This window comes from Polypterus senegalus, chromosome 2 (assembly GCF_016835505.1).
Source record: "Polypterus senegalus isolate Bchr_013 chromosome 2, ASM1683550v1, whole genome shotgun sequence".
Lineage (NCBI taxonomy): Eukaryota > Metazoa > Chordata > Cladistia > Polypteriformes > Polypteridae > Polypterus > Polypterus senegalus.
The window spans coordinates 4,655,834-4,674,266 of NC_053155.1; the positions used below are offsets into that span (position 1 = coordinate 4,655,834).

The following is an 18,433-nucleotide window of genomic DNA, read 5'->3' on the forward strand; positions in this document are numbered from 1 at the left end:
CTTAATTTAAAATTAAATTTCTTCTTCTTTCAGCTGCTCCTTAACTTAAATGGTAACACTAAGATCTGCTACAGATATTTTACACCTTTTCCCCTTAAGCTCCTGTCCTGTTCTCCCTCTCAGCCACCTACTGTTTGTCTTTCTTGTACCTGATCGGCGTCTCAATGCAGGCCACTTACCTGCGCACTACTGAGCTTCTACCTTTTACTGTTTTGAAGTCAGCCACGGCCTTTTTTTCTTTTCCTTTAAACTAAGGAATCGCTGTTACGACGAAGCGGTTATTTATTTACAAATGCCGATATCAGTTACTGCTGCTTTCTACCCTGCTGCCTCGGTGCTAATTCAAATATAAATAACAAGAACAGGTACGAGTACAAATAACTTTTCCAAGTGCACCTCTAAACACCCAGCTACTTTTGCTCTTGTGCGGGTGAAAAAAAAAGCAAAAAAAAAAAAATTCCCACACGGTTCCTTAGCTGCAACCAAAACCCAAGTTTTTAAGAGAAAAATGTATTTTATATATTTAAATCTCACACCACAGAACAAACCAACAACTCTCAACAGACTCTAGTGTTTGCAAAGCACACGTCAGCACAAAGTGCACGTGACTCTAATGTTGAGATATCCTCCTTCTCTGTAGTTATTAGTTGTTGGAGTTGGAAGAAAAACAACAAAAAGTGTTGATGATGAAGTCCGAATTCACACTGTGCATGGTAATAATTGCAAAGGAGAAACAAATATTACTCCATTAATAAACAGAGGAGAAATCAGAAAAAGAAGAAGGCACACCATTGTTTGCCATGAAGGAAGCATAGCAAGCACAAGGAAGCAGTTGGCGGTACTAATAATGGTACCAGAAGGATATTCGGGAGTAAACTCGCCTTATTGTGAAGAAAGAGTGATGGTGATTCTGTTACAAGTTCAAGATGGCTGCCATTTTCAGGGTAACAGGACCTTTTCATAAGAACGTAGAGCAGTGGAGTTCATATACGGAGCGTTTCAAGTGGTTGTTAAAGCAAACGATGTTACAGATGAAAAATTAGTTCCTTTTAGTCCTACTTTTTTGAGTCTTATGGGAGGAAAAACATACATCTTAGTGCATAGTCACAACAGATAACTCTGGAGAGAAATCACATTCGCAGATTGTTTTAATTTTGAGTGCACATTTTTCACCAACACCTTTAGTAATTGCTGAACAGTTTAGAGACCACAAGAGAAATCAGGAGGAAGGGGAATCAGTGCTGATGTTTGTGGCAGCACTAAAGAGATAATTACAACACTGTAAATTCAAAGAGGTACTCAATGACACAATCTGTGACAGACTGGTGTGTGGACTGAGAAGTGAAGCCATAAAAAAACGGCTTCTGACTGAAAGTGGCCAAACCCTCACAAAGGCAATTGAAAGAAGAGTGTTTGTGGAAATGGCAGCTAAAGAGACTCAGCAGATGAACATATCTGGGCCAATTCATCAAGTAAATATAAAGAGCAAGGAGTTTAGTAGAGTTGGTTTGTAACAAAGCAGCACAACTTCTGTCTTCTGGTCTGATGGCTGTACATTCTGCCAGTTCTCAGTCACACTGATGACGTCATGTCAGGACTGAGACTTGCTGTTGTGTGTTTACAGCTGACAATATGAGGGACATCGTGCTGAATATCCTCACCTGTGAAGATTTAGGGATCTTTTCCATGGCTCAGATGACTTTGTTAGGAGAAAAACTGTCAGGCAAACAATTCATCCTAAAATGAGTTATCATGAGGCAGGCCTAGTTATAGCTATAGAGCCACAGTACTTTTAAAACTCGAATGTTTTTCATGTCTTGTGCAGGTTACAGTATATAAATTTGCTAATTTAAATTGGTCTAAACTCGGGTGTCTTGTTATTTTCCAGCCAGTGTCTTCTATACGACACGTCAGGCTGCAGTGTGGTCTAAATCCTGAGGACCACCAAAGATAAAGAACCTGAGAGATACTCTTCAAAGATAAATGAAAATGAAGGTTAGCATTCATTAAACAAAAGAAAAATGGAAAAAAATTGAGAGGCAAGAATGTAAGCTTTGATGATTACATTTAAATATTTGTTGTGTGTCTGGATATTCATGTAACTGTTCTTCAGGTTATGGATGAGCTTCATCACACTGTGGACAAGGAGAACAAGCAGCACATCGGAGAAGGAAGGAACAGATGGATGGAGTTTTGTCAAAAGGTTCAGTTTTATGGGTCGTGGAAAAATCTGCCAAGATCAGCCATAATACTGATGAGCTCAGCTCTGGCCTTTCATTACTTCTGTTTTCATTATTTGGTCCTCAGCAGTTACTCAGGCCATCGCTGTCATTGCTGTTTCTGTCACCAGCTACTCCACTAAAGAAGCTGTGACATATGAGCGAGACTTTGACTTGAGGTCCTTGAGATGCAATGTGTTAAAAAGTTTATTATCTTGAAATGAAACTGTCAACTAAAATGTCAGCTGATGTCTGTTGGTGTTCATTTATTTTTACCATTTCTCTTTTTTTTTCTTTTAGGCAGTAGAAGACCCTGAGGTTTGCCTTCAGAAACGTCTTCTTTCTGACCAAGTGTTGTTTGTGAGTTATTTAAACTGCCCTCTGGCTGTTGGTGCTACACCAGTAATAATGACCACAAAGGCGCCTTCTACCTGATGTCATCTTCTTCTGCCCTCCGTGTCACACAACTGTCACTGATTCAAGAAGAGGCCCTCCTGCTGTTCTTCATGACAAACACCTTACAAGGTTACTAATCAAATATCGTTCACTGACTGGAGATTGTTTGCTGGACACTAAACACAACAGGCACACTTTCTGATAGCTGTGTTTTTAATAATAATACAGAAATTCTTTACATTGATACCTCATTACTCAAAGGGCTCTTGGCCTTTGGCGGTTGGTTGATATAAAGAGTGCTGGAGTACAGAAAGTTTAATTGGTGAGAATGTGTTTTATTGTGTCTTCTGTTGTTTTGATTGCGATTATTTTAATTTTTTAAATCATTGACGACCTGAAAAGTTTCCAGTTTTTGACAACCAAATACTGAATGGAGGTCCAAGTTCAACGGGCCAATTACAGAAACATTATTTTGCTCAGGAGAAAATATGGGGTGGCACGTGTAACTGTCTAAATATGCCTTGTGTGTCATCCTAAAATCAAGTAATTCATCTTGAGTTTGTGTCACTGAATCTTGAAAGACGTTTCTGTTTCGTAAAAGACAACACAAATTGTCACTCTACCTGCTGTGGCTCGTTTTCCTAGTTAATAACTCCATTTTAGGATTTACTGGCTAATGGGAACATAAAAGACGTCCTCGTGATCAATTAAAGAATATGCCATGAATTCAAAGATAGAAACTACGAAATGACTTTTAAAACAAGATAATTAATCTCATATTTGTAGATCTAAGATTTCATAACAATGTCAGTGTGTCACAGTTTTCTTATTTCCAGACTGTACTAACGTATCTTAGGGTTTCTTTTCAAGTAAAATGATTGTGTTGTTTGGTCAGATAACATCACTTGTATTAAGGTATTTTCTTCTCAAAGTCAATGTCACTATTTCTTATATTTTTGCTCTCCTTTTCTGCAGTGCCCAGACTGAGTCTGAGGACCCCTACACTCGAGTGACACAAATCCCACATTACACTTCTCCAGTCTCCAGTGACTTTGCTGGGCTGCAGTGTCCTTTTATTTCTGAGTCTGTTAAAATTAATTTTGTTTTTTGGTAAAATAATGGGAGCCTAATAAGACCTACGCATAGAGCCCCCGACCTCTAACTCTCCTTCTGATTGCGGCCCCCAGATGGTATAGAAAGTGTTATTTTTGGTCCTCTGTGAAACTTGAGTTTGACTCCCTGATCTAAGCGAGAAGAGAAAGAGGGCAGTTCAGCTAATTTGAACATTTGTAACTGAATTACATGGCACAGGTGATCAGAGACAAGAGAAAGACCAGCATCACACATAGAGGGTCCAAGTGACGTGGACAAGCAGGTGTCACCTATTCAGGTGGGCAACTTGTGTCTGATGCCATAGCAGGAATGTCTTTTAGTGGTCAGTGCTGATCTTTGCCATGTTGTTTAGGCTGAGGTCACCCATCATGGACACCAGTGGACCACTGACTGCAGGTCACTAATCTGTGAAGTCATGAAGCTGAATCAGAAGTAAAGACGTTTGAAAGGGCGCAGAAGTACAAATGGACAGAAAATGTATTAAGAGGGAGCCAACAACATGAATCTGTCAGAAACACTACTCACTGCCATATCCACCAGGTAAAGACCTTTAGCAGGAGCTCACATTTCATTCATTACGTTGGGGTCCCAACTTTTTGTTTTGGACTAAAGATCCTGAAACCCTAACCCACCGACAGCTCCACAGAAATAACAGCATTATGATTGGCTTCTTGACACCCCCAAACCACCTGCTGGCCATTCCATTAATGCACAATCCTCGATCAGCCCTTCAGCCCACAAAGCTTTTAAGCAATGAGCATAGAGCTGAGGACACTTTAGTGAGCAAAGAAGAAGAAAAAAGTAAAAGAAAACATTTTGTGAGATTCACTGAAAACACGACACTCGGTATAAAAACACACACATTCACACAAACAAACAAACAAACGATTCACACACACAGTCAGAGTTTAACTGAATCAGCTTGATGGATGCCTTTGAGAATTCAGAAGACCCCAATGAGGTCCCCACTCAGCGTCCTCTGCTCGAGACTCAAGAGGCTGGACTCCCTGAGCCTGTCACAGTCACACAAGCCCTTCAGTCCCATGATGCATTTGTGCTGCTCTCCTCAGCTGTGACCAGAACATCACACCAGACTACATATGTGGTGACAGTAGTGCCACCTACAGTCTGAGTAGGGGTCTGCCTTAGCATCAAGGTAATGGCACAGTTTAATTACAGATCAGTCATCAGCTCAGTGTAATCAATGAGTTATGAATCAGAGTTTAATCTTCTTATTGACCCCAGTGGTGTCGGCTCAGTGTCTGCTTTAATGACTAGAAGAGTCTGAGACAGCGATGACAGTGTAAGGTCAAGTGTGTTTTAATGGGTCACCGAGAATAGGCACCATAGACTGCATGTCATTAACAGTGTGACATCATTTCCTATTAAGTGGGGTGGGGCTCATTAGAAGGTCTAATGACAGTGGAGCTCAGTGCCCCCCAGTGACTCAAAGTTAAACAGACAGATGAAACTGAACTCGTCAAAGTTGCATCACTCACCAGACTTTACTGCAGCAGCTGAGCCCCTTTGCCAGTCTCCTGATGCACTCGGGGGTCAGAGGTGTCTCTGATAGATCAAGTTCCTGAAGTTCTCCACAGCAGCTGATGACAGAGGCCAACACAGCACAGTCCAAAGGAGAAAAAGTCATACTTCTAAAATCCATCTCTAAGTCCTTCCCAGTGGCGTCTCTGATCACCTCCTCATTCTGAGTCTCATAGAGCCAGTGACAAACTCGCAGAGCTTCACTTTTATCTACCCCTCGTAGCGCCTGTTTAGCTTTCTGCCTCACCCACTCCTGTATCCGCTGTGTGGTTGTCCCGTCAAACTCCCCCAGAATTCCCTCCATGTTTTAAGCACAGGACACCAAGCCAGTCCTGCCAGGAATCGAGTGACAATCTCAAATCGGCCCCCTTTACACGAGTCTCGCTTCTTCAGCAGCTCCTCGACACCCCCTGATGGATCGAGGTAGAAGGAGCAGGCGGCCATGAACTCCTGCAGGGTGATGTGGTAGAAGGTGTACGTCATGTGCTCCAGAGTGCTTTGTGTGTGCAGAAAGTCAGAAAGGAATGAAGAGGACAGGACTGGCTGCAGACCAAAGGTGGACATCTCCTGCTTCTCATTAAACACATGAGTCCTGCTGTCCACCCCGTAATAAGCCATCTTTCCCAGACTGATCAGAATCCTTCTTTTGTCCTCATCTTCTTCTCTTCTCTTGGTCAGGATGTTGTGAAGGAACATCACAAAGATCTCAGTGACAGTTCTGGGGGCAGCTCCTCGCTCTTCTTCAGGTGTCATAAGGTGGCTCTTCAGTGCAGAGCAGATAATCCAGCAGTATGAGGGGCTGACACACATGGAGTACAAGATGGTGTTACCCTCCATGCACTGAAAAGCCTTGGTGCCCACATCAGTGTCACCAAAGAACTTCTTAAAGTACATCAGTCTTTGTTCAGGGAAGAATCCTGCAACTTCTACAAATCCATCAACTCTCTCCATGTCCAGAGACCCCAGGGCCTCTGGTCTGCTTGTTATCAGGACTGAGCAGCCCTTCAGTAATGTCTGACTGACCAGACTGGTGACCAGGATGTGGACAGGCACGTCATCATCTGGGTCTAAGCAGAGCTGAGTGTATGTGAAGTTCAGTTTGTGTTTGTATTCCTCCAGTCCATCGAGTATGAAGAGCAGAGATTCAGGTTTCTTCAGGATTTCTATTAGTTTGTCATGAGTGAGATGTTTATAGCGCCTTTCAATCAGTGCAGTCAGAGACATCTGTGGCTCATTGTCCAGGAGGTTGAGCTCCCTGAATTTAAACAGGAAGACAAACACAAACCTCTGGTACTGAGTGCCTCTTATCCAGTCAGACATGATCTTCTGGACCATGGTGGTCTTCCCGATGCCTGCCACTCCACTGACCACTATGATTTTAGGGGGTGTTTTACTTTCTGGTCTTCTCTTAAACAGCTGCTCAGTCCAGATTCGCTCACAGATCTTTGTTGCTCCCTCTTCCTCAAGTCTTTCCTGAATCTTATCAGTCTTTGCCAGTTCATCTTTAATGTCCTGTTTGATGACCATCAGCTCTGTGTATTGAGTCTCAAGGCCCACCGTAATAGTGAGTGGGTCTCCAAATGGACACTGATCAAACAGAGGTCTTGTGGATTCAGACACAGTGACTCTGTGTGTCTCATTGAGGTCTGAAAGTCAAAATGAGAACAAGTAAGGTGACAGAATGAGCAAAGGAGTGGAGGAACAACTGACCAGAGACATGAGGACCACTTACCTTTAATGTGAGGCTCAAGGGGAGGTGACTGGGCGCTGGCCTGGATCTCCTTCAAGCGGTCCGGTCCTGGGAATAAACAAAGGAGATAAACACGAGCATCAGCAGTTCTCAGATGGGCTCCACATCTTTAAAGAAGAAAATCATTTAGAGTTTGTGTGCACTGCTGCCTACAGACATCAGAGACCAAGCTGTGCCCGCTGTCTGTGGGGGTCTACCTGCTCTTCCTGTACCTTTGTTGGTCTCCCTCTCTGTGCTCCTGTTTTTCTCCCACATCCTGATGATCCATTGATCCATCTACCCATCTTTCCATCCATCAATTTTCTTAACCTGCTTATTCAAGCCTGGGTTGCTGGGCAGCTGGAGCCACTCCTGGTAATCATTGGGTGTAAAGGCAGGAACAACAACTGGGCACGGTGCCAGTCCATTGAAGGGTGAGGACACACAACACACACAGAGGCTAATTCAATAATGACAATCCATCTGACCTGCATGTCTTTGGACTGGGGGTAGAAACTGGACCATCCGGAGGGAATGCTTGTGGACATGAGGAAAACAAATAAACTCAACACAGTGAGCCCTGGGACCTTCCTAATGATGAGCAGCTTAAATGAATTGCAGACACCAAACTGATCCCATGTGACTCAGTGCAAGAGTGGGGTCTGCCATATTGTATTTAAAAGAAGATAAGTAGCTGCACCACTTCGACAGTCTGTATATTCAGAGCGGATGAGATCGAGGAAGGCCGTTATTTGGGCTCAGCAGGAGAAAAGCCAGCGCAGTTTGAAAAGGCCAACACACTAAACGTTAGTTCAATCAGAAAAGTACAACAATGGGATACAAGAAACCAAAGTAAATCCAAATGAGGTACTGAACCACAATGTCGTGCCTTGTTATGTAACCATCACACCATCCCGCTATGCATAGTGTGCTGATCATTATGGACTGAGAAATGCACTAAAGTGTCCATAAAAACAAATGAGGAACAAGATGATATCTCCAAAATATCAATAAAATCAGAAGAATCCTTAAAAAATGAATAATGTGATATCACCAATAAACAAACACTAGAAACAGATTATTAATGTGCTGCTGTCCATCCAGGGCCAACTCCCATCTTAAGACTGAAGCCATCAGGACTGTCTGACCCCCCGAACCCTCAGCAGGAAGAAAAGGATGAGTGAAATGAACGAATGAAGTGAATGACATGAAAATGGAAGAGAAATGGAGGATTTTGTGATCTTAAATTGCTTTTAATTAATTGTGAGAGAGTCAAGATGTGATTGTGTGATCAGTTTGATTGTTGTCTGTTAACGTGTGAGTTAAAAAGCTGCAATATAAAAAAAATAAAAAAAAATAATAATATTATTATTATTATTATTATTATTATTATTATTATTAATGACTGGGTATAAAAGTTCAAAGAGCACAGCTGTCAAGGCACTTCCTTTATTGGATCTTTAAAACAGGACAGAAGGTCAGGTCAGTACTGAGTGCCCACTTTGCCCGGTCAGTTATCAGTAACTCAGCACATGGAGGACCAAGGAAGGAGCAAATCAATGGAGTGCAGAAGAGGCTGTGAGCTCACAGATTGGCTTATTGGGATCTTCCCATCATAAACTGGTTCTTGTCTAGTGGATTATCGTCATGTCCTCTAAATGCTCCTCTAATGTATTTCCAATTATAGTTTCCATAGTTCTGAATGGTTTAGAAGTGAGTTTAGTTGTCTTCTGAACTGATGGGGCTGCTGCAGCACACCCAGGAACCCAGAAAATAACCAGGGAGAGCCAAATCAACTAAAAGGGAGGTAGGAGGTCAAATAATAACAACAAAAAAGCCACAAAAGTGACAAAATAGAAGATCTCCTCTGAGCCCACCTTATTCAACAGATGATGGTCCTTCTAGCTTGTGTGGAGGCTCTTTCATATTCACCATACACTTAAACACCTTCTGATTACTTAAACACTCAGGGCACTCTTCCTCCTGCCAGTCACCCCCTTGTCCACCATTACTCCCATAACTCAGGTCTACTGGACCAGTGACCAATGGCCTCTTTAGGTCTGATTCCAGCAGATCTTCCAAGGTCACTCTTGGTCTCCTCTTCCTGGCTAAACATAAACTCACCAAACATCTGGGGCTGTCTGTCTAGAGCTCCCTCTGGTGATCCCTGCTTGAACACGTCTAATAATTGAGCTGGAAGGTCTTATTCTGCTCTGTGCTTCTACATCCTCCTCTTACTGTATGTGTGTGTACATTAATTAGATGAAACCAGTAACTCACCCCACTTGTTCACCTCATCCAGAATTCCTTTCACATTTGGTGATGGACATCTCACAAATTCTTCAACTAGCGCCCCCCAGAGGCTGACCAGCCCTGCTTTGTCCTTCTTCATCACATCACCAATGAAGGACTCCACACCTGGTGTCCCCTCAGACTCTTCTTTGACTTTGACTCCCTGAAAGACATTGGAATGAGCAGATGTCCAGTTTAGAGATGACCGCTGGGTGACCAGTGCTGATCATTTAAACTGAATCATCTGCCATGATGTTCACATTAAGAACGCCATCATCTCTCCTGTCCTGTCAGTGATGCCATTTCACATCTTCATTGGATTATCTTTGATTTTCTTCTTACCCTGACAATAAACACTCAGTTGAGGCCCAAAGCTGTGAACATTTAAATAACAATTGAATTTTAAGCTTTATTCACAAAAAACAAAACCTCAAATCTGAGCTTGGAATCTAATAAACAAATGAGCTGTGAAAAAATACAGTGATGGAGGCCTTAGATGAGGCTGATCTGTCGAAAGGAAAGGGAATCAAAGTGTAGAAAACATCAGCATGGTGTGACGAGAACTGATGACATTTAAGTGAAAAGGCTGAGAATCAGAGTGTGAATGGAGAGCAATAGTGTGAGGAGGAGAGAAACCAGCAGGGACATTTAAGATCAATTTAACACTAATAACTTGAGTTTTATGGGATACAACAACTAACTTGATGAAGAACTCCTAATACACTAGAGAACTTACAGTGAGTGTTTCCCTACTTAATGATCATTCAGGAGTTCTCATCAAAATAAATGTTTCTATGTATGTGTTTTGTGCTAATAAATTAGTTTAGCAAAAATAAATATTTTTGTCATTTAAATTTTAAGTTTGAGGTCTTATTTTAGGAGTGTGTTATAGACCACCCAATGCAGATTGTAATTTCAACACACATCTTTTTAGTAATATTAAAAAGGCAAGTTTACAGGGGGATATTATAGTCATGGGGGTCTTTTACTACCCGAATATTAACTCTGATAACCTTGCAAATGGCGGAGCACAAGAGCAGCCGTGTTTAGAAGTAATCAGTGACTGATTGTTAACACAGCATGTTAAAGCACCAACACGGGGTGACGCCTGTCTGGATTTAGTGTTTTGTAGGAGTGCGGATGCAAAGACTAAAATTGTTAAGTTGAACTTTGGTACGGCTAATTTTGAGCAGATGAGACAAAGTCTAAGTAGGATACACTGGGATAAGCTTTTAAATGTGGAGACAGTCGAGGAGCAGTGGAACAGGTTTAAATGTTTTAGATGTAATGCAGGACAGATACAGACCTAAATTTGGAATTAATAGGAAACTAAAAGAAAACTCCACGGTGGATTAATAAAGATTTAAAAACGAAGTTGCAAAGGAAAAAAAACCAAATAAGACTAATACCTCCAAAGTAAATTGTGAAGTGTATGAGAACCTGAGGGCAACAATTAAGAAGGATATCAGGGAGGCTAAAAGACAGTTGGAGAGAAATAGAGCAGATAAGGCGACAGACGACCCTAAGATATTCTTTCAGTATTTTAGTAGTAAAAGAACAGACAAGGAGGAGGTCAAGTGCCTCAGAAATAGTAAAGGGGAATTAAAAGACACAGACAGTGAAAGAGCGGACCTTCTAAACTTGTATTATATTTTCTTCACAAATAAAGAAGCTGATAAAGTCTCAGCAGTAAATGGGACTACTAAGAAGGTACTGAGGGATTTGGAAATTGTAGAAAGAGAAGTGCTGCTCAGATTAAATAGTCTGAAATCAAACACCCTTATCAGAATGGGCTGATGTTAAAAGTGGTGTCCAGCAGGGGTCAGTGCTGGGGCTGCTGCTATTTAGATTATGATTTAGATAGGAATATAAGTAACAAGCTGGTTACGTTTTCAGATGATACCAAGATAGGTGGATTAGCAGATAATTTGGAATCCGTTATATCATTACAGTAGGACTTGGATAGCATACAGGCTTGGGCAGATTTGTGGAAGATGAAATTTATTGTCAGTAAATGTAAAGTATTACACAAAGGAAGTAAAAATATTAGGTTTGAATACACAATGGGCGGTCGGAAAATCGAGAGTACACCTTATGAGAAGGATTTAGGAGTCATAGTGGACTCCAAGCTATCAACTTCCCAACAGTGTTCAGAAGCCATTAAGAAGGCTAACAGAATGTCAGGTTATATAGCACCTTGATCTGTAGAGTACAAGTCCAAGGAGGTTCTGCTCAACCTTTATAACACGCTGGTGAGGCCTCATCTGGAGTCCTGTGTGCAGTTTTGGTCTCCAGGCTACAAAAGGACATAGCAGCACTAGAAAAGGTCCAGAGAAGAGCGACTAGGCTGATTCCAGGTCTACAGGGGATGAGTTATGAGGAAAGATTAAAAGAGCTGAGCCTTTACAGTTTAAGCAAAAGAAGATTAAGAGGTGACATGATTGAAGTGTTTAAAATTATGAAGGGAATTAGTACAGTGGATCGAGACTTGTATTTTAAAATGAGTTCATCAAGAACACGGGGACACAGTTAGAAACTTGTTAAGGGTAAATTTTGCACAGACATTAAGAAGTTTTTCTTTACACAAACAACGATAGACACTTGGAATAAGCAACCAAGTAGTGTGGTGTACAGTAAGACTTTAGAGACTTTGAAAACTCAACCTTTTCGAAGAATTAAGTGTATAAGACTGGCGAGTTTTCTTGAGCTGAACGACCTGTTCTCGTCCAGATTGTTCTAATGTTCTAACTCACAGTATCCTATTCTCTCCTTAGTTTATGGTTTTAGAGTCCTTGTTCTGGTGACAGCTCCTTATTTGGTTAACAACTTATGACAATTGACTTCTCTCATAGTTTTGCTCTCTGGTTTCAAACAACAGCACTTCAGTTTTTTAATGTCTTCTGTCCACCATCTTGATTTAGATGGTGATGGGTCCACTACGACTCCCAGGACCTTATCATGAGCTGTACTTTCAAGTCTCAAACCCTCTATTGTGCATTTAAACCCCACAGCTTTACTTCCCACTTGTGATATGTGTAATATTACATTTCATCATCCACAAATCTACCCAAGCCAGTGTGCTGTTCAAGTCCCTCTATAACAGTTCTGCTGATTCTACACCACTTTAACATAACCTAATGCTGAAAACTTTCTGTTATGTTCTGTACTTTTGCCACTAGGTGGAGATAGTGAAAAGGGGATTGAAAAAGAGTGTAAAGGAATCGAGAAAGTTCAGAGGACAATTGTTTTCTGTTGTTGCTTCCAGTTGTTGGATTGAAACTTTAACTGTTGGGCACTGAGTCTCTTCAGTTCTCCTCTGACAACTTAACAAATTGGCAACGAGATACTTACTTGCTTCTACTGGTCTACAATGGCTGTTGCTTCTACTCCTTTTTCTCCACCATTTCTGCCATGTCCGGGTGAACCTGCTATACTGTTCGAAATGTGGCTGAAAATGTTCAGTAACTACATGCTGGTTCTTGGTGCATCCATTACGGCTTTACAAGCTCATTTTGCTCCAAGGAGAAATGTTGTTGCTGAGCATCATGCTTTTAGAAAATGTGCTCAGGCTGCTAATGAAACTATTTCACAGTATGTAGCCGCACTACGTGACTTGGCAGTTAAATGTGAGTTTGACAATAAACTGGATGAAATGTTATGAGATCAGTTGGGGGAACACGTGGTTAGTCATCGCATACGCAAACAATTACTTTTAGAAGCTCACTTGACTTTGGGTAAAGCTATTACGATTGCTACGCAAATTGAAGCTGCTGGTGAGTGGCCACCGCCACTACAGACCTTACAAGCCTCCGCCAGTTTCACAACCTAAAGCTGCTGCGCCTCCTGCAGCCTCTGTTCGTGCTTGCTAATGCTGTGGATCTGATAAGCATCTTGAAAATAAAAAAAACTATTCTGCTGCGTCTGCTAAATGCAAGAATTGTCCAAAGACTGGTCAATTTGCATGGGTTTGCCATTCTCTTCTCCGCAAACATGCTCTGTGCAAAAAGTTGCATTACCTTAGCTTCAGATCCTTTTCTTAAGTGACCATTCAGCAGCTGATAGAATCCGTTGCAGTGTCACAATGAAAATGTCAACTGCTACTGCACTCGTGGATCTAACTGTGGATTCTGGATCATCCGTTTCCATTTTGCCTTAATACTAGAATTACCAGAGCCTATTAAAAAACTCGTAATTCCGTCCCACCTTAAACTGCTTCTTAAATCCCTTCACACCTCTTCACACCCTTCACACATCCTTTGTCCTCTAAATGTGCTGATAAAGAGAAGCTTGGAGCAGCCGGCTATTCCATCCCCCCACCAATTTAGAACGTGCACGAACTTCAGCTTGATTGAGTATCTGGGAGTGCATTGGAGTTTTAGAGTGGAAATAATAGATCGTTGTTTGGAACACACGCATTTCATGTCTGTTCAGTTTCTACAGTAATCTGTGTCAACACATTGTTAAAACAGAAACGTTTTTTATATTCTAGTAGTAGATAACAAAATGTAGGCATAAACTATATAATGTATGAAGCCTGAAGTCCAAATATCAAAGAAACATTTTTACAAAAGGTACAAATATAACACAACAATTGAGCTTTTATTCAAAAATATAACTGCAGAAACAAAAAGCCGCCTTAACATGCGACATTGACACCCATTGCTTGTGACTGCGTCTGTGGTGCAATAGGATCAGCTGCTGACTGGGAATCAAAAGGTTGTGAGTTCGATCCTGGATCTCTCTGTTTTGAGAAGTAAACTGCTCTTAGTCTTACTATTTTAGAATAAAAGCATACATTTGATTTCAGTCTGTAACAGCCAATGTAATTTATGATCCTTGTAAAGGTTAGCTTTGTTTTTTTTTTAATTCACTTTTCATTCTCTCAGTCGCGTTCAGAATCAATCCATACAACCCCATCTGACACGGCTGTTAAAGATGCGCTAAAGCTCTGCAGTGTACTTGTGACTGCATTCTCATACCAATGTTTGTGAAATGAAGTGTCTGCGTGCACTTTTCGCGGCATTACACGTGTATTTTTTGAGCTTGCCCGTTTCAGCATGCTCAAACACAGGAACATATGTTGGTGTAAAAGTATAACAAAACAAGTGCACTTTTATTCAAGACTACCTGTATAACCGAAGAAAAAAGAAAGCAAGTTACAGTAGGCGATTGATACGACAGCTTGCATGGTGCAATGCTAAGAAGTGCAGATTTTCATTCCGTGCTATATAAAATCATCACATTCAAATATTAACAGTTCCCACACACCCAAGGACCGTCCTTCCTACATTTACGACACGTGTACTTGTTGCCGTGTACGCAACTCTCTGTGCTATGGTTTCTATTACACTGAATGAGCACCTGACACTGTACTTTCTTCCCTGGGGAAAGGTCCCGCATCAGAGAATTTCTAGTTCCTGCATAAATTCACACCCGATCTGACGCTGTTTGTTTTCAAATAATATTGCATTAGTGCGATGATGTTTTTACATATATTGTCTCTTTCTTTCAGGTGTGTAATAGAAACCACAACATAGAGAGAAGTGTGTACATTGCTTCTTACAGGAAAAGGCGATGGAAAAAGTGCACTTGAATAAAAGTGCACTTTTGTTATACTTTTACACCAACATATGTTCCTGTGTTTGAGCATGCTGAAACGGGCATGCTCAAAAAATACACGTGTAATGCCACGAAAAGTGCACACAGACACTTCATTTCACAAACATTGGTACGAGAATGCAGTCACAAGTACACTGCAGAGCTATAGCGCGTCTTTATGTGAAAACAGCCGTGTCAGATGGGGTTGTATGGATTGATTCTGAATGCGACTGAGAGAATGAAAAGTGAATTAAAAAAAAATAAAAAACAAAGCTAACCTTTATAAGGATCAAAAATTACACCGGCTGTTACAGACTGAAATCAAATGTATGCTTTAATTCTAATAGTAAGACTAAGAGCAGTTTAATTCTCAAAATGGAGCGGTGCAGATTCAAACTCGCAACCTTTTGATTCCCAGTTGGCAGCTGATCCTATTGCACCACAGAGGCAGTCATAACAAATGGCTCCCAATGTCGCATGTTAAGGCGGCTTTTTGTTTCTGCAGTTATATTTTTGAATAAAAATATATAAGCACAATTGTTGTGCTATAAATGAAAATGTTTCTTTGCTATTTGGACTTCAGGCTTAATACATTATATAGTTTATGCCTACATTTTGTCATCTACTACTAGAATATAAAAAATGTTTCTGTTTTAACAATGTGTTGACACAGATTACTGTAGAAACGGAACAGACATGAAATGCGTGTGTTCCAAACAACGATCTATTATTTCCACTCTAAAACTCCACTTCACTCCCAGATACTCAATCAAGCTGAAGTTCGTGCACGTTCTAAATTGGTGGGGGGATGGAATAGCCGGCTGCTCCTAGCTTCTCTTTATCAGCACATTTAGAGGACAAAAGACGCTGGCAGAGAGGTGTGAAGGGACTTAAGAAGTGATTTAAGGTGGGACGGATTTACGAGTTTTTTCATAGGCTCTGGTAATTCTAGTGTTAATGTATATATGATGCAAACTTTCAAGGAGAACCTTTACTGCCACCTTCAGTTAAGCTAGTGACTTATTCATGTTCTCCATTCCCTGTGCTTGGTTGCTTACCTGTTACTGTGTCCAAAGGTGATGTTACATGCTCTACGTCAGTCTTCATAGTGGAGTCTGGGACTGATTTGCTGAGAATGGATTTAATAAAAGGTCTACATTTGTGCTTTAACGGCAGTACTGTCTTACCATGTGCTACTACAAACTCTATTCCTGTCCTGTGTCTTTCTACAACCATCACCTCCACTTTCCCTAGGTTGTACAAAAGGCTTCATACACCAAGTTAAAGTATTAGACTCTGTTACTCCAGTACGACAAAAATTACATCGTTTACCGCTGTCAGTTCGGCATGATGTCAGTGAAGAGCTAAATCGCCTTCTTCAAGCAAGGATTATTGAAAGCATTGATGCCTCTCCCTGGGTCTCGCCCATTGTGGTGGTCCAAAAGAGGACTCGGGGTATCCGTATGTGCATTGACTTGGGAGAACCAAGTAAAGCTATTATTACATACAGCCTTCCTCTTCCTCACGTTGATAAAATGCTGTCATTGCTGAGAGGAGCAACAGTGTTCTGCACTATTGATTTAGAAAGTGCATACTTTCAGCTTTTGCTTCATGAAGAGAGCAGTGATCTGACAGCCTTTATTACTCATGAATGACTGTTCAGGTTCTGCCGGGTCCATTATAGGTTAGCATCTGCTCCATCTGCATTTCAAAAGATGCTCGCTACAATCTTGCAGGGGTTGCCAAATGTTGCAAACTACTTAGATGATATAATTTTGTAGGGACAAACACAAGCTGACCACGATCGGACACTTCAAGCAGTTCTTAAACATAAAAGATGCAGGATTGCAGTTAAACAAATCAAAATGTCATTTTAATCAGGCCATTCTGCATTTTTTGGGTCATACTGTTACAGCACAAGGGATACAACCTGATCAGGATCATCATGCTGCTCTTCTACATGCTCCAACTCCAACCGATGTTACCAAGTTACATTCATACCTTGGATCTGCATCTTGGTATAATAAGTTTATCCCAAATTTTGCCACTATTGTAGAACCCTTACGCGCCTGCCTCCGCCAACATATGCAGTATTCCTGGTTTGAGGAAGCTCAGCACAGCTTTATGTCAGTGAAACAATTGCTAATTGCCAGTCCAGCTTTGGCCTTATTTGACCCTGATTTGCCTATTATAGTTTCTACTGACTCATCTGATTATGGGCTCAGAGCTGACCTAGCTCATTTCCATCCTGACCATACAGAGCGGACTGTTGCTTTTGCGTCCAGGACTCTTACTGCTGCTGAAAGGAAATATTCTACAGTTGATAAAGAAGTTCTCGGATGTGTGTGGGCTGTTGAAAAATGGAGGACTTACTTGTGGGGTCGTAAGTTTATGCTCTGTACTGATCATCAAGCGTTGACCACTCTACTGTCCTCAAAAGGGTCTGATCGTGCAGGCATGCGGATTTCACGCTGGGCAGCATGACTGTTGTGTTTCAACTATACTGTTGCTTACTGTCCTGGGTCACAGAATGACATTGCTGATTGTCTCTCTCGCTTGCCTTTGCCTGCTGCTGCTGAGGACATTTCTGCAACTGAACTTGAGTTTGTGGCAATGCTGTCTCCTACTCTGACTGCCCTCTCACCTGGTGAGTTTGCTTCTGCCTCTCCCTCTTGCAGTGAGTTGTCTGCTCTGCGAAATCAGATTACCTGTGGTTGGCCTTCTTCTCTTAATGCAGTTGCCACAGTTCTGCGTCCATATTTCAAACTACAAGATGAATTTAATGCACATAACGAGATTTTGTTCCGTGGTGCTCATCTCATTGCTCCTGTTTCTCTGTGCCATACCTTGGTAGTGCTTGTTCATAAATGTCACCAAGGCATTGTGAGAACTAAACAGCCTCTAAGTGAGCTATACTGGTGGCCAGGTATAGATGATATGATCTCAGCTCAAGTTAAAAATTTTCAACTGTGCCAGTCATCTGACAAGACGGCCAGTGTTTCTCCTGCACCTTTACAACCTGTTCCATTTCCATTAGAACCCTGGCAAATAGATATAGTGGGTACATTTGAAACAGCTGTCTGGAATTATCGTTATGCTCTAACCCTCATTGATTATCTTAGCAAGTGGCCACAAGTCGCCTTCACTGCTTCTGTCACTGCTAAGAATGTTATAGATTTCCTCACTTCAGTCTTTAGCAGATTTGGAAATCCACATTCTGTAGTGTCAGATAATGGATGTCAATTCACATCAACAGACTTTGCAGCATTTCTAAAGGAAAGAAACATACAACACATACGCACTTCAGTATACCTTCCAGCTGCAAATGGTGCCATTGAAAGATTTCATCATGTTCTCAAAGGCTGCATCCAATCTGCTAACTTACAAGTGAAACCCTGGAAATCTGTCATTTCAGAATTTTTTCAGGTATATCATGCAACACCACATTCTACTAATGGAGTTTCTCCTTTTGAATTGCTTCATGGCCAAAAAATGCAAACACACTTCAATGTCCTCCCTCCTCCTATTGCCTGCAAGGCCGATA

At 41.4% G+C, this 18,433-nt stretch overlaps 1 protein-coding gene across 3 annotated transcripts in view; it reads right to left on the bottom strand.

The window, feature by feature from the left end:
• Positions 1 to 5,420: 5,420 nt before the first annotated feature.
• LOC120521401 overlaps positions 5,421 to 18,433 on the bottom strand; it is a 302,230-nt gene continuing 289,217 nt past the window's right edge. For all 3 annotated transcript variants that reach the window (XM_039743036.1, XM_039743035.1, XM_039743037.1), the window contains 3 exons: positions 9,280 to 9,454; positions 7,003 to 7,068; positions 5,421 to 6,916 (listed from right to left, as the gene is read on the bottom strand). In XM_039743036.1, coding sequence (XP_039598970.1) covers positions 5,514 to 6,916; positions 7,003 to 7,068; positions 9,280 to 9,454 — 1,644 coding nt within the window. In that variant the 3' untranslated portion in view covers positions 5,421 to 5,513. The remainder of the gene's footprint in view (positions 6,917 to 7,002; positions 7,069 to 9,279; positions 9,455 to 18,433) is intronic.